This window comes from Amblyomma americanum, chromosome 1 (genome assembly GCF_052857255.1).
Source record: "Amblyomma americanum isolate KBUSLIRL-KWMA chromosome 1, ASM5285725v1, whole genome shotgun sequence".
NCBI lineage: Eukaryota > Metazoa > Arthropoda > Arachnida > Ixodida > Ixodidae > Amblyomma > Amblyomma americanum.
Window position 1 is genome coordinate 330,144,979 of NC_135497.1, and position 25,864 is coordinate 330,170,842.

The following is a 25,864-nucleotide window of genomic DNA, read 5'->3' on the forward strand; positions in this document are numbered from 1 at the left end:
TTATTTTAGTGTTGACCTTGAAAAAGCATCAGATTAAACTTGGATTAATTTTAATGTTGACCTTGAGAAACTTTAGATTATACTTAGATTATGCATGCAGTGGAAAATTGCATGGAAAAAATATCTGGCTGCCTTTTTGGGCTTAGCATATGTGCCTCTGGGAGTTGCTCCTGTGAGCACTAGCGCATATAAGAGACGCAGACTCTGAGCATGTGTGATCTTTCCAGTGTTGCATTCTGCTCACATAAAATAATTTTCTGTTTTGGAATATCAGAGCACTGAGCAGTGGTGTTTATCAAATCTTTTCTTCCTCTTTGTCAGCATTTTGCTGTTTTGTACAGGCGCTTCTTCATCCGCAAGAAGCTTTTTTTCTTTGCAGCATGGTTCTATCAGTGCACACGCACACAGAATGCAGATTACGTCGTCTTTGTTTACGTAGCTTCTCCATTGCATGCATTCCTTAATTTTGGGGAATATTCAGGACTTGCTAGGAGCTGTGTCAGGTAAATAAGTGGGAGGCTGCTGAACATTGATGCATGTGTTACCAACGAAGACGATGGTTCTCGAAGTGTGATCGTGGTGAAGGAGCCTAGTTTATCAACTTTAACCGAGGGTGGTACGTACTCAACTGCTCAAACTTTACTGAAGTATTTGATGGAGTGTATTACGGTTATCATTATTGCTTTTCGTTAAGTAGAATGATGGCTTCAGTATCATCCCGAGTGGAATCGCGAGCATCCTTAATGAAATCCTTTGGCAGCAGACTTCACTGGTCCGGTTTTTCATGGTGAAGCTCTATTAGGGATGAAAAGGGAGCGCGGCCTTCCTGACATCATTATAATAAAAATCTGCAGGCGTATTTGGTAAAATATCTTGGCAATATGTTGCTAAGACTTGCCTAAAGTACCAAATAAAACCACTAGATCTCATCATTTACAAATCAAGTGAACGTACTACATAAAATACAATGCAAATGGTAAAATTAAACACATGCGAGCATGCGCTGATGTCCCGGGCCTCCGAGGCGAAGCCTTGCAATTGAAACTTAAATCTGACCATTCCACGTGGTTGTCGAACTAACCACTACTGCTCTGAAAAAAAAAAATAGAAAACTGCATAAGAACCGACAAAAGTGTTCAGTGTAGCCTTTTTTCTTTGAGGAGCGTGTGGCAAGACGGACGTCATGATCGGCGACAGGTGGACTACGTCCGGTCAATGTTTCTTTCACATTGCCTCATCGCATTAGAAAAAGGGAAAAAAAAGCTAAAACCAAAGAGATGGTGTTATGGAATCAAACTAGATGGGATAGCTTGTCCAGGAGCGCAGTCTTGAATTTTTGGTGGCAGGTTCAAAACATCGGTTATATATGACCAGTGGCCTATGGCATAGTAAAGAAAGAGTTGAAGAAAAACCATGCAATCTTCATTCTCTTCTTTCTAGGCACAAGGAACCAAGTGAACAAATTTCTCTGTGTAGGCAAGTTCTTCAATGGAGATTTGTAAATATTGGTCTGTAATTTTGTGCCTTCTTGCTGCTTGATGCAAGAAATAGTAGCACTGAACAAAATACAATGCAGTGCATGTTCCATGTCTTTTTGTTTTTATATGACATGTAATCTTCTGTTTGTATTTATAGCAGGAGAAGAAACCTATTACACATGTAAGCTTAATGTTTATACGCTATACTCTTGGTACACCAGAACCTCCTCCCCTTCCCATTTTTTTGGTGCATTTGTTTTTCGTCTGCCTTGGTAGCTCAGTGGCTACAGTGTTCAGATTCTGAGTATGGATTTTTAAAGAAGACTCTCTTTTATCCTTACAGTGGAAGTTGGCAACAAAAATTATTATGTGAATACTTTCTCTGTAGCTGCAGTTGCAGGTGCAGAGCCCTCATTCACCCAATGTGGCTTATATGAGTTTTTGTACTTCTCACAGGCTGCTAAGATCCAAAATGAACTAGAAAAACGAGGACACAAGAAAATCAGTGTCGGATCAACCGAGCAATTGCAAGGCCAAGAACGCATGGTGATCATAGCAACAACTGTCCGCAGCACTGTAGGACAGACATCAAAGGATCCGCGCCACAGACTTGGATTTCTGAAGAATCCAAAGGTGGTTATTGCAGAGAGCATGTCACCGTGCTTCTTGCTTTTTCACCTCTTCCCAGGGAGATTGGGTTCCTAGGCATTTTGCACTGATTTTTCAAAACAAACCAGGCCAAGTAGCGACCACAGTTGGGACCATGGGAAAAAATTGAGAAGGATAAGATCAGGTTGGAGCGCATTTGGCCGGCAGTCTCTAGCAATATCAGCTTGCCAATATCCCTCGAAACGAAAGTATGCAGCAGTTCTAGTCTTGCCAATACTCACATATGGGGCTGAAACCTGGGCCCGTATTCTAACTTGCATCCCTTTCGAGAACATGCCTTTCAGCCAATCAGATGTCACCGAAAGGGACTGTTTTGAAAGGGGCACAAGTTAGAATATGGACCTTGGAGGCGAACTAAAAAGTTTGAAATTAAACTGAGGACAGTGCACAGGTGTTGGGTGAAAAGGGATAAATTAAGACAACATCAAGAGACAGAATGAGAGCAGTGTGGGTTATAAAGAGCAAGGTCGTGTTAATCATATTTTTACGGAAATTAAGAATTAAAAAATGGAATTGTACTGGGCATATAATGCAGAGAACAGGTAGCCAATGGTCTCCTAGGGTGACAGATCTGGATTCCAAGGGAAGGGAAACGTGGGTATTAGATAGGAAATTAGCTGGCATAGCATGGCCAGAGTTGACACCGAACAGCATGGGGCTGATTGTAGATTGTGATAGAGGCCTTTGTCCTACTGTGGACATGCCTGATGAATGCAGTAATTAAAGACATTTTGTACTTTCTGAAACATCATGCAGGCTGTACTGACTGAAAAACCTTAGTGCCATGGATGTGCAGCTGTGAATCAAATATGAAAAAAAATGGCTTCAAATCATTCGAACCTCGATGTAACGAACAAGGATATTGTGAATTGTTGGCTGTATCAAACTCATCTTAAATATTTTTAACAAATACATGCAATTTCTACTTCAATATATTTATTTTATGGCCAGTTGCGTTGGATATATGAACTCCCCAGCGCCAAGCAGTGCCCGCTCGTTTGGCAGGCGGCAGGCTTAGCCGCACTGCACAGGTGACTGATGGTGATGTGACAAGCATTCGCGCTTTTATGGTGATATCTGGCACACTCAAGCAGCACCGTGAAAGATACAGTGGCATGTATTTTTGGTAGCCTGGTGGTATGACTTTCGCATCCGCCGAAGGTACCCGGGAAGCAACGGTGTGGTCAGTTGTGCCTTGCAGCTTCCGCTTTAACATACCATTTTCCATGGGACACGGCTGTGATGCGGGAAAGCCACTCTGGATGGCGCTTGGCTTGCCGCCGTTGCGTGCTGGGTGTGCTTTGTGGTAAAGCTAGCTAGCCTAACGCATTTTTTTGTGTGTGGGGGAGTTTCTGGAATTGCTGTGAGCACCTTCGAAATGGTGCTGAAACTTCAGAAAAGTCTCCTCATTTATTTATTAAGGATTGCCTAGGTTGCTGTTACTTCACTGACAAAATTGTACTGCTCTTGCATGCGTTTTTGATGAAATTTCTATGGGTGTAGGAATATTTGAATAGTTATTGAATAACTGGAACGTAGTTCGTTTAAAGCGCCATAGTTTTCTTCAAAGACTGTTTGAAAAATAGGGTCCACTCCGACGCAGCACAGCATGTTGCCGTAATTGGTCTGCACGAAATGGACTGTTCAGCGCCGCGACGTGACCCATTCGTCTGGTGTTGTTCATACTGGTCGTATGTGGCCTCCAAGATTGGGCAATGAAGCAGGGCTCATGTAGGTCTGGCCAACTACAGTCAAACCCGGATATTTCCAATTATTGGAAAATTAACTAACAGAGATTATCACCTTGAAAATCCTATGTAGAAGTTTAGAAAGTTGTACTGTATATCCGCGATTGGCACAGCAGCTTTTCCATCAATTATCGACACTCCCTTGAGCACAGAGTGCACAGTTTAAAGTAAAAAAGAAAAGTCCTGAAAAAGTGCACAAAATAGCCAAATGCTACTGGGTAGAGCCGTTGCAACCACAACATTGCAACCACGCTGTAGCATTCCCGCTATCTCATTTGTCTCGCCTTTATTTATGGGGCTATGCTTTGGTTTCGATTGTAAGTCGGCCCCTCATTTCGGATTTCCAAATTTTAAAAAATAGGTCCACTTACAATCGTGTGAATATGGTAGTAGGTTACTGCTGCAACTGTGGTACCCTGTCAGCAGTGTTCTCGAAAATTTCGCATTGTGATATCTTCTCTTGATCAACCTGATCTTTAGCTGGTCGATTTATTGCTTTTCAATTGATTCCGATTGATGCATGATGGTATTTAGACACAAAGCAGTTGTCCTGATGCATAATAAGCTGGCAGCTTAATAGTATGTGCACGTGCCTTTTTCAGAGATTCAATGTCTCAGTCACTAGAGCGAAAGCTCTCATGGTAATAGTGGGCAACCCCCGCGTCCTCTGCCAGGACCCATGCTGGAACAAGTAAGTGTAGCAGTACAAGCTCCTGCCACTGCATAAAGAGTGATGCTTGAACATGATTTTTGCAGAATGATAGAGTTTTGCGTCAGCAAGGGGGCCTACCGAGGAATGAAATTTGAGCCAAGCAACCCACGTTGATGAAGTTAGGTGACGAGGCAGCGTCGTCGGAGGTGTTGTTTGGTAAGGAAGTGGCTGTTGCAGGCGTATGGCTTTTTTTCCCTGATCAGAAAGCGCATTGCTGCAAGCACTGTACAAGTCTATCATATTGATGGTCTGCAGTGGTGATGGCAAATGGCATGCTTCACGTAATTGCTGTTCTGTTTTGAAGGGCCACTTTGCTTTACTTTCAATATAGTACTCGTGGTCTGGCTTATGAGGCTGCTTCCTTTCTCCTTATGAACTCCCATGGCATCTGTAGTTTGTGCCAGTGTTCTAGATTTTTGTCCAGATAACTTGGAATTGTCCCTGGCTATTTGGTACAACAGTTGAATAATTTAATGTTGCAGTGCTGAAGTACTGAAGCTCAAACACAGGGCAAGCTTTCAGGCCTAGCTTATAGCTAACCATTCATAATGGTGGTGTCCTGCCAACGAGGCAAACCTAGCTTTGCTGTGCATTATCAGCATTGAACCACTCAAGCAGCTTGCTTGTTCATGTTTTTTGGGCCACTTACTCGAAGGTGTGTTAGGCAAGTGTGCTGGGGAAGCATGCTATCTAATGCGACACCTGTTGCCACTTGAGCATTTTTCCTTGTTTGTAGGTTTTGTTTTCCATATGTCTGCACCTTTTCTTCCTGCAGTGCATTGATACATCATCCTTTTATTGCTCTACTTAATGCCTACCTTGAAGGTGTACTGGAGTGTAATTGCAAGTATCAGATTTACTCGATTCTGAAGCACACCCGTTTTTCACGGCAAACAAAAAAAAATTGCATTGCCTTCAATTGTAATGCACAGTGGATTTTCATGCTTCGATGAAAAAATGATCGAATCTTCTAATTTGGAACTACTACCAATCTTTTGCAATGTCGCAGTGAAGTAAGCAGCGTCACCGCCTCATTTGCCTTTCCCAAACTGGCCGGCAAAATCATCCCTCGTCATCGCTGTCTGAAGCCTCATTGTCCTTCTCAACAGCCCAAAGCATTTCATACTTGGTGCCATCCATGACATTTAAAATTCCACTCTTCTTTACAGCCTTGTTGACCTTAGCAGATGGGTTTGTGTACCACACATCCTTCATTCGTCCCACAAAGTCCTGCAGTGAGGCACGCTTCATCTTGTTAAAAAGGTTTCAATGGGCCAAGCAAGGACTGGTTTCCAGAAATGCCAAGCAAGTCAACTTGCGGGAAAAAATCCCATCTCTTTGCTTCCGCCAATTATGCATGCAAGTTTCAGGAACACTAAGCACGCAAGGTGACCAGATTGCCACTTGCAATGTTCTGTTAATTCGGGAATTTCTTCTGGCCCCTTGAAATCTAAATTAGTAAGGTGTTACGACCCATCTGTGGATTTCATTTTACTGCTCATTTCGTATGACCACATTACAGTCTGCGTACTGCTATGCTGTTTCATCAAACAGTATACATTTTTTCCACATTGTCTTTTTGTGTGTGGTGCCAAACCAGTCGTTTTGTTAGTTTCAGTTAGAAAGGCCAGCCATTATTTAAAAATAAATTAGGTCATTTGCCTTTCTATTAGTGAACAGGTGTTCAATGTACATATTTGTTTCATATTTGAAGACTAATATTTTCACACCACTAATTTTTGTTAGCATCCAAATTCAGCCTCATGGTCAAGTACTCTCTAACACATTCGTTATACAGTTTTTGAGGGATACTGAAATTGCCTTTCATTATGTGGAAGTATCTGCTAACGGGCTCCAGCTTATTCGTATTCTCATTTGAATTTCTCAATCTGGGTGTGCCATGATTACTTACCAGAATGTTACTTTCAACACACGAGCTGCATTCACTTGGCGTTTCATGTTCACAACTAGACAACTCGGTAGAAAGGGTGCAGCACTGCCCTTCTCTTCTGTGAATAGTTACATTTTTTTTTTATGTACCTCAACGGCCCCTAAATGGTCCCTAGTATGGGGCATTACATAACGGATGGGCTTGACAGTTAAACGATGGTCTCAATTGCGTTCTTCAAATGGATAGGGTTAATATGATCCATGGCATCCAGTGGTAGACCATTCCGGTCCAGAGGCGACATAACGAAAAATGATAGGAAATGAGAGGCAGTCGGTACAGGTGGCCTTGTGGTGGCTAATTAGGTTGGAGAGGTGATGAGCTGGTGATATGACTGATGCTGCCAAAGATGAATGATAAAACATATGAAAGAGGCACAATCGAGAAATTTCCCGTCGCATTTCAAGGTAAGGTAGGTTGGCTCTTGGTTTTATAGCAGGCACACTAGTGTAATATGACTAATCAGAATAAATGAAGTGGATGGCACAGTTTGTATTCTTTCTGATATTAGGGAGGTTAGACTAGTGAGGATCCCATATTGCTGATGCATATTCTAGTTTAGGAAGGACAAAAGTTTGGTAGCCGATGCTTGTTCACTCTTGAATTGAGACTGGCATTAGAGTTTCGTCTAAAGTAAACTGAACACTGTTCAGAGATTGACCCTGCCCTGATGCGGTAACTTGTCAGACTTAACTGCCACACGATGTGCCCATTGGAGTGGTTCTGTGCATCGGTTGTGCACCAACTTACTATGCTTTCATGTTTCTATTATGACATGTCAGTGCATGTTGACCACAGTGCTGTGTTCGATTCGTTTCCTTTTGGCTCCTTGTGCACAGGAGCCATTGTAACTGGCATTTATGGTCACTTTATGACAGCATTGCAGTTAGGGTATGCATAACAAAACTGTCTGGATTTTCTCTTGCAACGTGAAACTCGTGGCCGCATTTAATGCGTGTGCCACTGTTTCATTATTGCGAGAGATGGAAGTCTCAAACTCGTAGCACAATGCGAGCCACATTAGCAAACATTTTTTCTCCCTAGGCCTGTTGTCTGGGTAGATAGCGGAGGATGCCACGTATGGAAATTGAGCAAACTTGAGCAAAAGTGAATTAAAGCATAAAAAGAGGAAGTTAATGAGTGAACCTTTGGTAGATAAGGCAATTTTTTTTTGGTAGCCTAGAAAAAAACACGAGCCAAAGACTTAACGCAACAACGGCACTCATGTTGTGTTGAGTCTTTGGCTGTAGTCCTTATTTTTTAGCGCTGCAAATATGTTTTTCTCATTGTATTCAAAGTTTCATGATAAATTTTAACGGCGTAATGGAAGCTTTGGCGAAAGAGTGCCATGGTACAAGGTGTTTTTGTCTACACAAGGTGGGGTCTGAGATCCATTTTCCAAGCGTTTCACCCCAGAGATGCAAGCACTAGGCTAGGGAAAAGTGGTGGGTAACCGGCAGCACTAGGGATAGAAGTTTGAACCCCCGCCTCCTGTATACGAGCCAGATGCTCGGACTGCTAGGCCATCACACTGCAGTATCATGAAAAGCTATTGATGTAGGCAGGAATGGCCAGACATAGAGGAACCATTTGCAGCTGTAGATCATCGAAGAGCACAAAAGGGGAATGAGTGAGATCCTTCTGGAAAAAAGGCTGAAATCTTGTGGGCCAGGCCACTGCACAGCAAGGCCCTGCGAGCCATGTTGAGACCCCCCCCGATGGAAATGGTAACAAAAAAAGGCAGCAATTTACAATCAGTTTTTAACTTTTTATTCATAGAGTTCAGGCTAGGATACGCACCCCCCTCCCCCTGTCGTGCTTGCAGCATAGGCATTCTTGCAGGGTGAAGCACTCTATGACATGTCCCAGAATTGTCAAGGTATAATTGCGATGCACAAAACCATTGCCAAAACCTGTACCAGCACTGTCTGCTTCAAATTTCTGGCACTTTGACACACGTCAAATAAGTGCAATATAGAATAGCAGCTGGGTGGGTACTCATGTGGCTATGTAGCAGCAAGCTTGTCGAGTGAAATGTCTTTGTGCCTGGCTAATATCGATCTATTCAGCAGAAACTTCCTCTTGTGCCTGTGTTTGACAAGATTATCCATTCTTGTTTCTCAAGCATGCAATTGCTTCACAGAGGAAAGGGCAGTTGAAGAGTAGCACCAGGATTGCACATAGCAGCCTTGTTGGCCTTCCCCTAGAACCTGAATTCTAGTGGTGCCCACTGCTTGCCGCCTTGAGACATTTGTTAAGGGCTCTCTATCTTTTTAGCCTCGGGGAGCCCTAGCAGCTTTGAAAAGGTGCCGAGGAACCCATTGTGTCTTGGCTTCCATCCCTTGCAGCTAGAAATGCATGCAAATACATGGTAGCTGCAGAAATGCCCAAATTCAAATAATGACTGCCTGTGCAGTGAAAAAGCTTGCAAGAAGTGGGTAAAAAGAAGTAGGGGTTGAGGTTTGCATGGATTTAGGTGCTCGTGGAACCCTAGAAAGCACTCCAAAGAACCCTAAGGTTTTGCGAACACCTGTGTTAATATCTAATAGTTGGGCAGTGACAGCACTCTGCTTTTTAAATGTGCTGTATTCGTGCAGTTGATACGGGGTAGTTGCAACTTAACCGAGCAGAGCATTTATATTCTTGCAGAGACTGCAAATTGTGGAGCACGTGAGGACATGGTATGAAGAATCAAGGTGGAAGCCATTTTAAACATCAACTGTGGTGCATGAGATTTGAAAATTGCTGTTTTGCTTTTATGTATTATATCTTTTTTAAAAATAAAGAAAAGAAAAAAATCTTGGCATTTCATCAGAACTTTTGCACACTGCAGCAAAGAATTATTCTGAGAATCAAGCAATAAATACACCTTGCCAGAACAAGGAAGTACCGCAGTCCCAGTTACTCTGTCAAAAACGACCGTACATTCTCCATTTGCTGGCAAGGTGCATTTATTGCTGCTCCAATTTTAGTACGAGTAACCAACAAGCTCAAGCCTCTGTTCTGTTAAACCATACAACACTTCAGCCAATTCATGGCACATTTATTAGTAAGACTGTGCAAACCGTTGCACTGTACATTATGAATGTACGCAGAAAACACAGTATATACAGGTATGACAACAGCCAGTACATTTGAAAATTTCTTGGAGTGCATTGCAGGAGAGCACTTTTGCCAACCAAAGCCACAGCACCTAGTGTGCATTTTAGGGCCTAGAAGATGTAGAAGTACAGGAATGCTACAAAAACAATAACTGACACTGCCGCTATTTTTGCATAGGTTGAGCGCAAATTCAAATATCTTGCATCCTTCTTGTACTTCTGCGACAGTAGTGACAGGTTGCTTGCCTTGCTGTCCAGCTCTGTGAATGACAAAGGGAAAAAGATTAAAGTTCTACACTTTAACACAGGCAGAAAATGGAGAGCCTGAACGATTTGTGTTGCAACCCAAATTTTTGTTCTACTGGGTACTGTAAGCGATTCATTTTGACGAATGGTGTCCAGTCATCCTCCTTAGTCTAAAAAATAATAAACTTGCATATTCAGTGGGGGGTGTAGAAGACTAAGAACAACCTCAACCACTAGAAGCAAAAAAAAGCTGTGCACGCAGCACAAATCACTAATGTTTCCAGTTCCAGTCGACTGCTACTTTCTATGCACAAAGCATTGAATCTTTGCACTACTCGTACTGTTAAGAGTAGGCAACACAAAACTGCAACCTTTCTGCTTTAATGAATCCAGGAATGGCGAGTTCAAACCTCTGCTATTCTCTGCATAATTATTTTAGTCATTTATTATGAGCAGCTGCAGATTAGTACCAAGCATGGCACAATACCACCACATTCTCAGGCAAATGGCTTTACCAAACCTCTAGGTGACAAATCATGTGGACGCACAATCTACTGATGTGCCAGTCTCCAAAATCGAAACTACTTGCTGAATGTTGCAGAAGTTCACAAATACCCTAAGTGTTGAGTAAATCCATTTTGTCACAATGATGTCATGCTGTTAGTATTTTGTAAAGGTACCAATGTATACAAGCAAAGTTTTGTTGAAAACCCAAATCACCACAGGTAGAATGGTACCTTACAGCCTACGCTGGCAGTGTGCTTTGGCATACACCAAATGAATGGCATACACTAGGTATTCAAAGCTGTCACTCGGGACATTACACAGTCAAAAGAGTGCGTTCTAATAAGCAAGCCACATGTGCGCATGTTCAAACCACTCCTCGCACTAAATGCTAATTCATGCATATCCACTGCACAAGTGTACCAGCAAAATATGCTGCAACTATGAACAGCAACACAGAAGCTCATACATTGATATCCATTTCGCACGTATACATATTTAAAAAAATCCGCTCTCTAAAATTTAGAAGGGAACTTAAGAGCTGCTACTAATGACTGAGAAGTTGTGAATTGGCAAAAACTCCCTGCAAAAGTAACACCAAAAAAACATGTTCCCTTTCTGGCCACTGTAAAGCAGTAAAAGTGGCACAGCCTGTCCAATGCACATGCTGTGGAGTACAGCAACGATAAAAATCTTTTAGTGCGCATGCACTAGACAGACACCTTGCTAGCGAAAAAGCTTTCCTGTCTGGGGGTGAAGCCTCTGAGGCACTCTGGTAAGGTCAGAGCAGCGTCACGCCAGAAGCAGAAAAAAAGATTAAGATGAAGAGCTGAAGGATGTAGTCGCCAAAGGAAGGTGCACTGCAACCAATGGCTAATCGTGGATGAAGCCGTTCCTCCGACAGATGCCGAAGCTGCGAGACATGCACACCGAGCTGAACAACAACACAAAAGAAAAGAGCACTAACGTGAGTCAACCAATATAGTGAGGCGGCAAGCTGAAGAAGAGTAGCAAAGACTGTATAACCTTGTTAAACAGCATGTGGAAACATGAAGAAGAGTGACCTAGAAGAGGCAAATAATGAAGTCTCTGGAGGAACGTACAGTCGAGAGGCAAACAAGTAGCTTCAGAGACAGCCAAACAAACAGAGCAACAACTCAAGTTGCAACGAGCAGCTCGGGTGGTTTATCACAAGAGGAAAGACGCTGAACGTCTGCAAGAACATTCGGGTACTACTCGCATTTTCAAGAACAGATAAACAAAACTAAACAAGGGCAAATTTGTTAGCTCACCTAAATCACATTTAGCTTAACCAGGTAAGTCTGGGGCAATTTCTTTTCTTTGCATGTATACCTTTAAATGTGCAAATTTCTACCTCTAGTTGCCAGTCACCTCAGTGCAAAAGTGGCCTGGTCCCTTCTTGCCTAATGAAGTACACCGCAAGATGGTGTTACCCTCAGTGCAGCATAAACGCAACCAATACCAGCTACAGTAGGCTGCCTAGCACCGAAATAATATCTAGGTTACACCATCGGTACTTCTCACCTCCATTGATTCTGACACTATAAGAGAGAAAAAAAAATGCTTGAAAATGATAAGCAAATGCAGAGTGTGTGCACAGCATGTGACAGGCTGCTGCTCAGCATGAAAAAATGACTTGCAGCGAACTGTGCACATGAAAGAGTGCATCACACCATACAAGGCACTCAAGAGCATGGTAGGAATGCTGCTCACGATCTATTACTGCGTGCCAAAGTGGATGAGGGCTGCATGAAGAAAGGGGACAAAGAAGCACAAGATGAAACAGTCGCTTGAATTCTCACTCTTAACATGAATTCCACAACCACGATCAAAATAAAAGTTTTACTCCAACCATGAAAAAACAAATAAACTAGTGAAATCTGAAATAATGCTCTGCTCACACCACCTTGAGTTTAAAGAAGAGACTGCCAAGTGAGCACTACACCACACTACCATGATATAAAATTCATAAAATCTCTGGCATCTGAAGGTTCCAAACTTTAGACGACAGCTATTAAATAGATCTTTATCGGAAAGGAGTCGAGCCACTATCCCATGCCAGTGAAAATGGAGCGCTTGGGATGCACAGATAGGCTAAGTAGACTGAACTACCTAAGCGTGGAAAGATTACTCCTATGCAATGATACTAATATCAGCTACATGGGTGCTTGCCATGGTTGCACAGGTCTCATAGGAGCGGGCAACAAAAAGTGTTATGCATAGATTAGAAATTTTAAACTAACTTCCAGCCTTTACTCACTAAATAATAAGAATGAATGAAGACATGTTTTATTCCATATTTTCATGTGCTAGGGCCACTAGGTGGAGGGGGGAAGGGTTGGTTATATTTTAAAGCAGGGGAGAGGGCTACCTTTGTTTTACTGAATGGATATCCCGGAACCAAGCTAAGCAAGTGCCGTACACATCTTGTGGTTGTCGCGAAAGCCAGGTGCTACTATGTAGTAGTATACTAAATAAAAAAGACCTAAACTTATGCATCATGAGTTAGTCTGTTGCAAAACGATGGCATACTGCTTCAGGGAAACCTGAAATCGCCTTTAAGGCGGGGGTCCCACGCTTTCGTGGCCACTGGCCATTTTTCACAATGTTTGCATGACCGCTGCAGTCATTCTGCTTATGATAGAAAAAAAAAGTTTGAGCCGATCAGTACGATAGATGTATTTAAGTTTCCATATGGTATGCACTGTTAATAGTAAAATTGTTGGTATGAGTGCAGTTAGTTAAAAAAGTAGTGCGTAACAGTACTTTTGTTCGACTTGCTTGCTTACTTCAAGTTTAAAAAAAAAACTACTGCCCCAAAAAAGGGGTGGCCTCTGGAGAACTTAAATGGAATGTTAATCTCTGTATTGACTGTGTGGTTTTTGGCTCCAGTGGAGAGTTGGTTTACTGCTGTATGGGAGATGGCCAATTACCCACACTGTTGTGCAGGTTGATGAAAGCTGGCTTGCTTGTCAACCATTTCACTCATACTGCTGTGAATGAATTCGGGCAAGCGTTGGAGCCTAAGTGTATTACTCCCTTAATGGGGCTCATGAGTCCTTGGAACCCTGGCTGCACTGGTACAGGCGTACATGTGATCCTGGCTGGAAACCCCATACAACTAGGTCCTGTTGTTAGCAATCAGCTAAGTTCATCATACGGTCTAGGTATGGACAGCTTAAAACACCCTTGCTTATCAACTCTGAACTAGTTAAAAGGAGAAATCGTCTTCTATTTTTTTATTGCAATGCTACTGTGGTGTTTATATTATATTGATGGCAGATAATTTGTAAAGGGGGAAGAGGTTATTATTTGAGTGGCATTTGCTTCTTCTTCAATTAGTATTATTGAAGATTGCTTTTATAAATTTTGTATCAAATTGAATAGCCTGGTAGTTGCTATTAGTCTGAGATGGAAATCTCATAATATTTTTTATAATTCAAACTTGGTTTATTAAAGGCCTTTATATTGTGGACAAGTCGTACTCAATCAAGGTATATTGCAGTAATAGTACGACCTGTTAACTTTGTTTGTCCCTGGATTGACTGTTCCCATGCTGAATTTCTTTCCTGTTGCCTTAATCTTCCAAAATATCTCAAATACAATTTTCCTGTTTTGGCTCAGTCAATTAGGACAAATCTCCCTGAATCATATTAAGGATGAGATACTTGATTTTGGGTGGCAGCACCAGAGTGCTGTGGGTTGTATTTGGCGATTAGGCCAACTTTGAACAATGAAAACTAGATAACTACTAAGTGTGGCTCAAAGAAATTTTGCACACTTAACGAAATGTGCCAAATATGCATGTGTTTTGTGAATTAGATGGGAAGCTACTCAGCAGCTAATATGCATCATTTTTGTCATTTTCGGTCTTCTTTAGAGTTTTGGTTCTAGATAACTCCACAGGAGCGAAAAACCACTCAGTCAATACAGAGATTAACACTTCACACAAATGCTCCAGAGGCTGCCCCCTTTTTTGGTGCAGTAGTTTTTTAAAAAACTTGAAGCAAGCAAGCAAGTCAAACAAAAGTATTGTTTTATGCACTGCGTTTATAGCTCACTGCACTCGTACTAACAATTTTATTATTAACAACGCGCAAACCATTGAAAAGTAAATACATCTATCTTTTTAATGTGCTAAAACTTGCTTTCTACCACAAGTGGAAGGACTACAGTGACCATGCAAACATTGTGAAAAATGGCCAGTGGCCGCACCTTAAACCTGCTAGGAAAAACTGAAAATTGTGAAAAATGGCCAGTGGCCGCACCTTAAACCTGCTAGGAAAAACTGAAAATTGTGAAAAATTGCGAGTACTTGATGCATTCAATCATGCTTGAGGATAACAGTGTACTGCTGGGGAGTTATTACAGCACAGAGAAATAATTCTCCTTCCTGACAATGCAACAATGCAAGCTGAAGTGATCAAGCTGCCTCTTTTACACTGGCAACAAAGTAGGTATACTGCAGTGTGATTAGACAATCGAAGTATACTGGCTTACAAAACAAAGTATCATCAGACCAGTTGATGTCCAAACAAACTACAAAAAAGTCAATTGGAAATTTCATGAAAAAGTACAGCCACAAGCAGAATGCAATAAATGGAGATGTCAGTTTCATGGGCCTGACACTGGACACACCTCATGAGTAGCCACTGCCAGGTATTATGTTCTTTTATTTATTTTGTTTACTGCAGGCCTCAATTCCGCGACAGAACATAGTGCTCAAAGCGAACAGTATGCAGTATGAATATAAAGCAGAGCTGTCCACAACAAGGGACACAGCATGTGGTGATCTATTCAACGGTCACACTAGACAAGACGGACCCAACCTCTTTTTTTTTCTGCCTGTAAGTGTTTCAAAAATTGCCGAAGATTGGCTAATTTCATCACAGACCTCAATGCATCAGAAATTTCTGCACTCCTCCTCGCCCAATTTGACAAGAAGCGCTTCTTCATAACCCAAATGGGTTGGAAAGGATGCCCCAAATGACCTACACTGGAAGGAGGCACCAGATAAGCAATGGCGTATTAGCTTGCAAGATGTCCTTTGATTTATTTCATAGCAAATGACTTGTCTCGAACTTAAGCTTGTGTTCACGTTGTCGGAGACATATTCACAGTTGTCACATTACAATTTAGATGCCAAGTTTTCTCTACCCTCAGAGAATGTATGCGAATGGGTGCTTTAATTTCCTTGATGGAAAATATTATTTCTTGCATAACAAAGCAGTCATGCAGCTCCTTTCACCACTGCTAATACACAATGATACACCTAAGGTTTCAAGAACCAAGTGCAAAGGTACGCATCATTTCTGTGAACTTTTCATTAGTGCACTGCACCAATACAGAACACTTAGGCAAAAAATGGTCAATGCCAAAGCAAGGTAAACAAAACAGATGTTTCACACATGTAACATTGAAAGCTTAAACTATGGATGTAAGGTTTTGTGGAACTAGCCATCCTAGCAAAAAATTTCCAGTGAGCTCCCTATCAAACCTCATGGGCATAAACTGCTGGTAAGCTGGGGAAAGTAGAGCTAGGAGAGTTTGGATTATTATTCAGGGAAATTTATGCCCAAGATGATATAGTGCAATTAATTGACCAAGTGATTACAAAAGGCCCAGACTACACAGCTAGTTGTCATAAATGCAAGCACTTTCAGCAACAAAGCAACCTCAATGAAGAAAAAAAAGTTTTGAAGCCCACCGGAAACATTACCAATACTCTGTTATCTTTTTAGAAAACTTCCCGAAAATCTCTTTCAATACTGTGCACTGCAGAATAAAGCATGTAAACAAAGTGGCAATGACCAAGAAAAGAAGATTGGAACTATGATACAAAAATGGATGGTACCTGAAATAACTGATCCCCTTTGGAGTACATCATCAATGTTTTGCACCATGATTCGCTGAACATCTTGCAATTCAGAATTTAGACTGCTCAAATTCCTTCTGGCCCTAGAATCCATGTACGACTTCTTTGCCTTCTGAATGTAGGTATCTGGAGGTGGAAAGAAAAAGTATGCATTATGTATAAGCCATTACTGCTGACTAGTTGGCAATAGGCACAAGTATTCAAGCAACAGCTTACCAAACTCAATGAAGCTGTATGGCCTGTTCACAGAATGGACCTTGGAGCCATGCCGTGAGTTGAACTCATTTTGCAGATCTTCAAGGAAAGAAAATGCAAGCCTCTTCGAAAAAGACTTCTCTGTGAGTACGAGATAGCAAACTCCATTCTCAATCATGTAGCTTGAAAAGAAAGAAACAAAATAAACATGTAAGCTAGTAAGACGGGGACATTGCTTCTTGGGCAAAACATGAGCACATGATGACTTCTTCGATGACATTTCTAACGCAAGTGCATATTAGGAGCACAGCAGTAAATCCTACTTTATGCACCGCACTGAAAACACACCATGATTGGTGACTAGTGCCAAAGCATCTTGCACTAAACTTCCATGGAAGATCTCACGAAAAAAGAAATAAAAGCATATCCTAATGCTTGATCTACTGACACTGGCACAGAACTTGAAGAAAGCCAATGAAAAGCACACAAGAAGTCACTCTTCCATATCACTCAATCTGCCACAAAAATAGTGTGGGCTCTTTACCAAAAGAACTGTGCGACTGCATTGCTGCTTTTTTTTTTTACAGCACTGCATGATGGACTTTCTCCTAGCGTTAACAATGCTGGAGGCATCATAGCACACTGCAACCAAAAACTACTGCAAAAACTACCGCAAAACTACTACAGGTGGAGCCTAAGCCTGTGGTCTGGAACTCGGGCACTCTTGAGGACGTGCCATCTGCGGTCATGTCATCCACAAGAGTACTTTTGGGGAAAGTCAAAACATCTGGTATTTTTTTGTTTAATCTAATTTGTTGCAAATCTTCTGACCAAACACCGAAACATTATATTCCTCGAAGCATTCAAGTAGTGCAAAACTGTAGCTATGTACCCAGCTGCATCTCTTGCGTGGTTGCTTTTTCAGTAATCAGGGCTTTCAATGCAGAGTGTGCACATTTTAAGTGCAGACAATGGATACAACCTTGGAGCAGGATCTAATGCTCTTTGATTATTTGAAAAACTTGCTAGACAGTTGCATGCCTTATCAAGAAGATCTCCCATACTGTAAGGGTAGAATTCAAAGCGCAAAAAAAAAACAGGGACACAGAAAGACGACACCACAGAGCGCTCTGTGATGTCGTCTTTCTGTGTCCCTGTCTTTTTTTGCGCTATGAATTCTGTCCTTGAAATGAACCAACATGCCCAAGTATCTACCCTTCCCATACTGTCCTGTACACTTCAATTCCGAAAAAACTTCTAGAAATTCAAAAATCTTATGCACACAAGCGAATTATGCCTTGTTACTGAGTGCTCCAAACAGCGCCTAAGAGTGCCTCAACATACAAAAAACTAAAGAAAACACAGTCCTTCAACGTAAACTGCAGCAGCACACAATGATGCAAATATAAGGAACCAGGAGCTTGACCGTATTTCCACGCCGATGCAACTGAATCATAGTAACGCATTCCATTTTATTTGCTTCACACTTGTGTCGCAGCACTTCACGTATGTTTCGTTGCTCTTGGTTAATAAAAAAAAGCAAACAACATTAATCTTGAGACATTTGATTTCAACGGTGCAGTTCTGAAGCATAACTAGCAAGACGTTCAGTGCCAAGTCTGTCATCACCACTGTAAACTAGGTGTATGAAGGCTCTCGTGCAAAATGTGGCCAGCTTCCATTAAGCAAGCTTTACTACTGCAATGAAATTTATAGGCGCTAACTTTACAAGCACAGAGAAAAAAGGACACAGGAGACGTGTCGTGTCCTTTTTTTCTCTGTGCTTGTGAAATTTGCACCTACAAATTGCATCATGAATAGCCTGCAACTAGCCCAGCTTTCTATCCTGTTGAATTTACTATCGCAGACATATATGGTATAAAAAATGATAAAAGAACAGGAGGGTGGCAAGCATAGGTCTTCAACTAAGTTTTCTACCGGATTGAGATCAACATTTCTAGATGCACACAAAGTGCAGGAGAGGTATGCTCTGCCCCAACGTAACTACACTAACTGTGAAGACTATAGGCAGCAAACCCATGAGATCGAAGGACGATGCATAACAGATCTGGAGTATGCATAAGCTCCCATGAATTTGTCAGAAGACATTATTAAAAGGATCTTTGAATCACATATAACAATAGATAGTATACCTGCAATAATAGTATCCCTGCAAAACCAGAGTATGTCTGGTATTCACCGAAAGTAATCAAGCATCAAATTACTTAATAAGTAAAAGATGTTTTAACCCCACTACAGGAGCTTTGTCTTTCCATGATTATTGCCAACCACAAGGATTTCTGTTAAAGCATCAATTTCATTTTATTCAGGTATTCACTAATGAAGAAATATTTCTCGCCTTTATGCCAAAAATTATCCACACAAAACCTAAAGCGAAACAAAGTTTTGCAGATAAAAACGCTAGAAAGCAATGTTGGATATTCTGAAGACAAAAACCAAAACACTGCATTCTGCTAGGAGTTGTAGAGCGCAACTGAAGTGAGCCAAGGGCTCAAATAAAGAGGGAAATGTTGAAATGGAACATGCACTATTTTTTGCAGCCCCTGAAGCAATCAGGCACACTCTTTAGACTTGTCCAAGTTATTTAAAATCTACCTAACCTAACCTAATCAGCTTTTCACCCGCTGGAGAAAGGAAGAAGTATTAAGAAGGAATGAGGGACTAAATGGTCAAATTTTGAACCACTGCATGGATATTTATAGTTTTCAAGAATGATGTATCCTTATACCATTAGAACATAACCAAAAGTTTAGTATTAAGGCGCAAGGCTTTCTTGGCTGATGAGTGGTGTGGATGGAAGTTATAGACAGAAGCTGTCTGCAAAACTGTCCACACGAACTCTCAATGATAAGTTGTATGGTAACTAAAATAAAATATAAAAGTTTATTTAAGCAACAGTTGGTAAGGAACATACATGTAATTATAGTAGTGATAGTGAGTAAATAGATTAGATAGTAAAAAATGGTGATAATGATAGCTACCTGTTAGTGACAGTTAGTGCTAGAGCTAGATTGTGGTAGTGATGGTTGTGATGATAGCTGCCAATAGTGATAATGATAACTACTGATAGTAAGTTAGCCTGACAGATTGATAGTGATAGTGCTGGAGATAATGATAATGACAGTGATGATGGTAGTTATATTGATAGTGATAGCAATGGGAAAAATAATATATTAAAACAAAAATAAAAACAAAGAAAACAAAAATAGATAAGAAAAAAAAGAAAAATGGAGGGAGACAGAGAGCAGCGGGAGCATATACAGGAACACTAACAGAGAGGAAAGGGAGAGGCTTTGGCATTTCCACTCTTAAGCAGATTTGAGCTCAATCCTGTAATTTTTGTACCTTGAATAAGACAAAAAAAATACTCATTGCAATGAGCTAGTATGCTATTTTAGGAAAATTATCACTTTAAAAATACTTGTAATTAGTTCACATCTTGGGCACACCTGAGCCCAGGACAGCCCCTCATACAGTACAAGGAGACTGGTGTTTGATGAGCACTTTTTTTTTTAAATTCACCACTTAAAAGCATTTATTTTTTTGCTGTCACTACTGCTTAAAGTCTACTTTTTTTTTTTTTGCCATAAAAACTCATAGTTTAGCAACAAGTACCGAATCTTGTTCCGCACAAAATTTCGGTACAGAAAGCACTTTCAAAGTATATTTTGGCTATGCCCCCACTTTTTTTTTTCTCCACTAAAAGCCCTTTTGCATAGGATTTGTACATATCGCAGCCCCTACAGGAGCCATCGCAGGAGTGGACATATACAAAACATCGTAGATACAGCCAAAACTATCAGACATGGCAGTAAAAATAAAAAAACACCAAAGTGGAAAACAAAGTTGAAAACACAAATTGGGAGCGTGGGAACAGTAAACAGATTATGAATCAGTTATGGCATGCATAAATCTTTCTATTGGGAGGAAATGCACTGGCGGGTGGCGAGAGGGAAGTTATTTGTAATGATTGAGGGCAGAAGAGGGTGAAAAATCACGACGATATTTATTACATATGAAGCGAATGGATTTCCTTTGTATGGCCTCAATTTTCTTAATCTCTGTTACCTTGTAAGGATTCCACACAAAACAACCATGGTCAAGAATTGGACAGATTAGGAATTTATACATTATCATTATACATTCAATGTGATGCTGCTCAGTGGCAACTGCTTAGTTTTTGTCTCTTGTTTTTCTGTATTTCAATCGTGGCATCTTGTTAGCACTTGGAAATCCTGGAGTTAAGTGAAACAGCAAAGATAAGTGGCGTAGACAGCAGTGAAACCAAGTAAAGGCTAGATATTCATCTTTAAATAATGGTCACATGATGTGCTTCCGCTAATCACTTGATTTAGCTTCTATATGTGTGCCAATTACAGCTCGCAAGGCTAATATTATATCGTTTTTACTTGCATTTTTCATGTGTTTCTGCTGCAATCTTCACAAAATGCCTGGCTATGCTAGAAGGGGCAAAAACAAACTTCAATATGCCCTTTTGCCACAGCGCTGCACTCTGGAAACAATGTTTTGAGGCAGTGCCGGCGACACCTCTTGCAACACCTTCACAGGAAAAAACTTCATCTCCTATATTTTTACTACACAGATCATGACCAAAGTTGGAAGATAGGTTACTTATTAGTTTATGCTTATGTGAGCCTCCTTGTGTTTTCTTTTTAATAAAAATGACAAAGTTCCACATCATAAAAAGTAACTAGAAATGGCATAATTTCTATGAGTATATTATCATTCTGAACACTGCACCCAAAATCTGAAGGAAGTGCACAAAATCCCAGAGGAGAACAAATCTGCAGCCACTAGCATGAGCTAATAATGACAACAGCTGCTGCAAGAGCACTGCCATGTGCATTTCTGACTTTGTACACTATATTAAAAGTAAACACAAAACTGTTTCCTGGGTTCCTTTGCTTCATGCCAAGGTAGCTGATGAGATGAATTTCAGATGCAGCTAACAACATTTGATAAGGTCACACTGCCAAGCTCACTGACCACACTCTCTGAAAATTCCAGTAAAATCAACACGAGATATGAAGAACCCTGTGCACAGAATTGTCTTTCAGGTGGTCAGAATAAATCTGGAGAACTGTACTATACTGTGCCTAATAGCCTTTTATCTAGAAAAATTCATTAATACTGGAAGCCTGACATGCCTGTATATGTGGGTGTGTGTATTCTCAAGACGTCACTAATGCCAAGCACATTGCTTCAGCGCGAGATGCGGTACCAGTTGCAAGCACCGGCTGTGCACTTTATAATCACTCTTGCTCCAACCCTGTGCCCCATTTCAGTTTCAGGCGGCCCCAGAATAATTATTAATAAAAGCACCAACACTTGGCAGCCATAGCAGTAAAATGGTGAACCCTGCCATCAACTAAACACACTGACACTTCCAGTTCTGTACTTTATGGCCTTTTCTGCACCTTGTCGATACTTTTATGACACGAGTCTGCACTAAAAAAAAATTACTTATTTGTAAGCTATGTTGCTGACTATTCACACCAGAGTCCTTGAAAGCCTGCAATGCAAATTAATTGCTTTTACAGCCCCTCTGCATAAACCGATGACTAAAAATCAACAATAATAAAGTTAAGTTGGCACCTATTCCAATTATTTTTTATTAAAGGCAAGGTCAAAGGGTTGTCATCAAACTACCTCTACACAAAAGAGAAACTAGTTGGTGGTAATGAGTGTGTACACAGCTTTTATATTTTGCATGTTTCAATTATAGTTTTAAGTGGAAAGTTACTTAGCTGACTGCCTAATGCCTATGCACCTAGGCAAAAAAAAAAAAAAAGACATTTGCCTGTCAAGGCTTATCTAGACATCGCAAAAGGGTGTTTTTCATTGGCTCTCTTCAGTGAACTATTCAAAACAATGAAATACAGCATAAGAAGACTACATTATGGTGTTCATCCAATTAACTGCAGAAGAACCGAAAACTGAGCTAGTTGGTGCATCATTTTTACCTCTTCATCCAATGAGTGCTGCACACAGATCAAGCTTCTAAAGTAACTAAATGGTTTAAACTGCCCCATGGCTAGTTGGCACTGAAATCTCAGAGAACACATTCCATACTCTGTTCTACAAGATCCATTTTGGCTAAGGCACTGGCCCAGCTTGACCAGAGACTAATTAGGCTATTTCCTGTATGAGAGTATGGCAAACATACAGACAGTGTTTGTCAGTCACATGTTAACAAAAATTATTTAATTGTAAATTATGGAAGCAACACACAGACTATGAGGTACACCCGGAGGGCTCTGAATTAATTTAATTGACTACCTAGGTATCTCTTAACTTGCACTGATATCACAGTCAGTCATGTGCAGGACACATTCAGCTTTCGTAGGTATGCCCCCCCCAGGTGCATATCTTTATTTTCTACCCACCCAAGCCTATGTTGGCCTAGCCTAGCAACGATACAAATTTCATATTGGCAAAAAAATATAAAAGAAAGGCTTCAACTTGTGCCATTAATAAAAATGAACAGGTATGTCTGACATACCTGACATGTCTGACATAAGTGGTGCGGAACCAAGCGAGCAGCTTACAGACAACACAATTTCTGCTTCTGTGCCAGGATGCAATGTTCACCTTTGAACAGCAAATGTTAGTTTAACAGTTTAGTGCATATAACTTATTTTGCGTTGCTTAAGCACAGATGTGCACAAGTGAGGCACAAACAACCAAATGCAAGACTTCCGGCTACACGCCTTCGCACTGAGCGGTCATTCCTCAAATTCAAATTTACCGACTGTCATTTTTCCCACAGCCCAGGGCAGACAATGAGTTGCGGTAGTGATGTTTTTATTTCGCATTGCCCTGGAAGATAGTCTCATTTTCATCGCAACTGCAGGTTCTTGAATGAAATTCGTTCTATGAATGACTTCAAACAGGGACAACTGTAACGTGAAAATCGGTGAAAAGACTGGACTCACTGAAAATTGTACGGTCCTGTTTCAATGGTTGATCGTGAAAACGACTGATTATTTAGCTTCTTGAATAGCATCTTTGCCTGGTTCTGGTATTCCGTATATCCTACGCCATGTTGCTGAAAAGCAAAAAGGCAGCGTAGATCGCAGCCAGGTGAATTGAACAGTAACAAAAAAAATCGCGACAAGTTTTCACGAGCAATTTCACACTAAACACACGGTGAAACGCTGACAACAAACACAGTCTCGTTTTCACTGACGAAAGCAGTGCATTACTTAGCTTATTCCCTTCTCCATCACACTTTCAAGAAACTGCTACAAACTCCAAATGAAAAAGCCAGAAATAATAAACTGTGCATGAAGGCAGATAACTCAGTTCATGTAAATAGGCTGGTGCAAAACATGACATATGCAAAAATACCAAGGAAAGTACAGCTTTTTAACGACAGCAGTACTGACACGCATACCTGCTGATCATCTTGTACAGACGCAGACAGAGGCAACCCATCGGTTACTCTGGCAATCATCGTCATAAGCACCATGTTGAAGCGATCGGCAACCGAAGGAATCGCGTAAAATGAGAATGGCTCCTGTAAGACACAAGGAAAGTTTCGTTACGCGACGAACATTTCTACTAACTCTGCCGGCAGTGACGCGCCCGCAGATGAATAGATGACGTGTCACCGCGGTGGCCAGACTCCTGAAAAGCATCCGGCCAAAACATGCGTTATCAAGTCCATTCCAGCCATCTCTCTTCGATCTGGCTGCACTCGCTGCACTAGTTCCTTTAAGTTCCGCGGCGGTGCCGCCAGCGTGCAGCGTCAGTTCAAGTGCAGCTTGGAACTGGATGCTTGCAAAACGAATGGTGGGGTGCAGGCCTGGTCGTCTGCTAGCCTTGGCGTCGCTACCAAACACCGAATTACAGGTAGTTTAGCAGAACTTCTTGTTGGGCTAGTTGGTGCATTGCTTTGAAGAACCACGTTGCGCATTCAAAAGAGAGAAACACAGGAAATTTGCGCTCTTTCCGTCTTCTTGGCTTTTTCCTGTGTTTCTCTCTTTTGAATGCGCAACGTGGTTTTTCAAACCAAATTACAGCCAACTGCTTGCCACCAACATCAGCAGGCGCCAAAATCCCGAGCCACGTGAGTAATTTTCAAGCAGCAAATCGCACTGAAGTGTCGCCATGAACCAGCCTCAAGAAATAGTTTCATAGAAAAAAAAAGTTGCGTGTACGCGCGCAGACGATTTGCGAATATGCACTGAAATGCTGCTTATGAGGCTCGGCTTGACCGCTTAGGTTTGCAATTATGATGCCATGAACAGTTCCTCAGCTCCCCCTTTCAAGAAAGAATTAACTGTCATCGTCTGCTGTCATATCTTCTTTGCTTCTCTGAGCTACACATGGGCGCCGCCATATTGCTGCACTACAGCTGCACTTCCACTTGAAAGCAAGCTATACAAGAACTCGTGTTGCACTATGTTGGCACTTAATAATAATAATAATAATAATTGGTTTTGGGGGGAAAGGAAATGGCGCAGTATCTGTCTCATATATCGTTGGACACCTGAACCGCGCCGTAAGGGAAGGGAGGGAGTGAAAGAAGAAAGGAAGATAGAGGTGCCGTAGGAATAATTTCGACCACCTGGGGATCTTTAACGTGCACTGACATCGCACAGCAGACGGGCGCCTGTCAGTGCACGTTAAAGATCCCCAGGTGGTCGAAATTATTCCGGAGCCCTCCACTACGGCACCTCTATCTTCCTTTCTTCTTTCACTCCCTCCTTTACCCTTCCCTTACGGCGCGGTTCAGGTGGCACTTATGCAGAACGAAGACGGAGGTGCAGCGGGCGCGCGCTGCACTGGCAAAACGAATACGAAAGTCTTGCACTCCTTGAACTGGTGCTGTAAGTGCAGACAAATCGAAGAGGCCTCATAAGTGGGTCACAGCAAGTGGAGCAAGTGCACTGTTTTCCTCCTTTGTGCAGACGGTTTGTCCGATACACCTGCACGGAGAATGCATTGTCTTTGGGGCCTGCATCTGTCTGCCCGCAATGGCCTGTCCTCGATATAGTCTGCCGTCTTGCAAGGACAACGCCGTGCATCACTTCACGGCCGAATTAACACGCAAAATAGCACCGAGCAAGAACTAGACCCGGGATGCGCACGTTAACTTCAGAGCATCAGGCTCATTGTACACGCAAAAAGAAATAAGAGAATATCCCCGTGCGGAACGCCGCAGTGCGCGATCTTACTGCTGCGCATTAGCTCTAGCAATTAAGCTGAACCGAGACGCACACTGTATGCAACGAAGGAAAACACGGAAAGCGTCATTATAGTTACGCCCGGCCTGCGCCGAGTTGGACAGATGCTCGCAGCGACCCGTGGAGTCAAACCG

At 41.6% G+C, this 25,864-nt stretch overlaps 3 protein-coding genes across 5 annotated transcripts in view; 2 read left to right on the top strand and 1 right to left on the bottom strand.

The window, feature by feature from the left end:
* Positions 1–9,339, top strand: part of LOC144115488 (putative helicase MOV-10) — a 59,464-nt gene extending 50,125 nt beyond the window's left edge. For all 3 annotated transcript variants that reach the window (XM_077649891.1, XM_077649893.1, XM_077649892.1), the window contains 4 exons: positions 1,935–2,111; positions 4,498–4,586; positions 4,652–4,763; positions 9,205–9,339. In XM_077649891.1, coding sequence (XP_077506017.1) covers positions 1,935–2,111; positions 4,498–4,586; positions 4,652–4,721 — 336 coding nt within the window. In that variant the 3' untranslated portion in view covers positions 4,722–4,763; positions 9,205–9,339. The remainder of the gene's footprint in view (positions 1–1,934; positions 2,112–4,497; positions 4,587–4,651; positions 4,764–9,204) is intronic.
* Positions 9,340–9,556: 217 nt separating this feature from the next.
* On the bottom strand, positions 9,557–24,144 carry Sec22 (vesicle-trafficking protein SEC22). Its single transcript, XM_077649906.1, has 5 exons — positions 23,936–24,144; positions 23,475–23,587; positions 16,519–16,679; positions 16,282–16,428; positions 9,557–9,916 (listed from the first exon to the last, which is right to left on the bottom strand). The coding sequence occupies exons 1-5, from the start codon at positions 24,008–24,010 to the stop codon at positions 9,768–9,770; spliced, it is 645 nt and encodes a 214-aa protein (XP_077506032.1). The 5' UTR covers positions 24,011–24,144; the 3' UTR covers positions 9,557–9,767.
* A 169-nt stretch (positions 24,145–24,313) lies between these two features.
* Positions 24,314–25,864, top strand: part of Mvb12 (multivesicular body subunit 12-like Mvb12) — a 28,359-nt gene continuing 26,808 nt past the window's right edge. The window contains exon 1 of the mRNA XM_077649905.1: positions 24,314–24,393. The gene's annotated coding sequence lies outside the window, so the exon portion shown is untranslated. The remainder of the gene's footprint in view (positions 24,394–25,864) is intronic.

Excerpts from the sequence above, each read along its gene's own strand:
- Sec22 (XM_077649906.1), bottom strand. The coding sequence starts at position 24,010 with ATGGTGCTTATGACGATGATTGCCAGAGTAACCGATGGGTTGCCTCTG. Across the intron at positions 16,429-16,518 it reads ATACAGCTTCATTGAGTTTG|ATACCTACATTCAGAAGGCA; the intron begins GTAAGCTGTTGC and ends TTCCACCTCCAG. Across the intron at positions 9,917-16,281 it reads AAGGGGATCAGTTATTTCAG|AGCTGGACAGCAAGGCAAGC; the intron begins GTACCATCCATT and ends TGTCATTCACAG.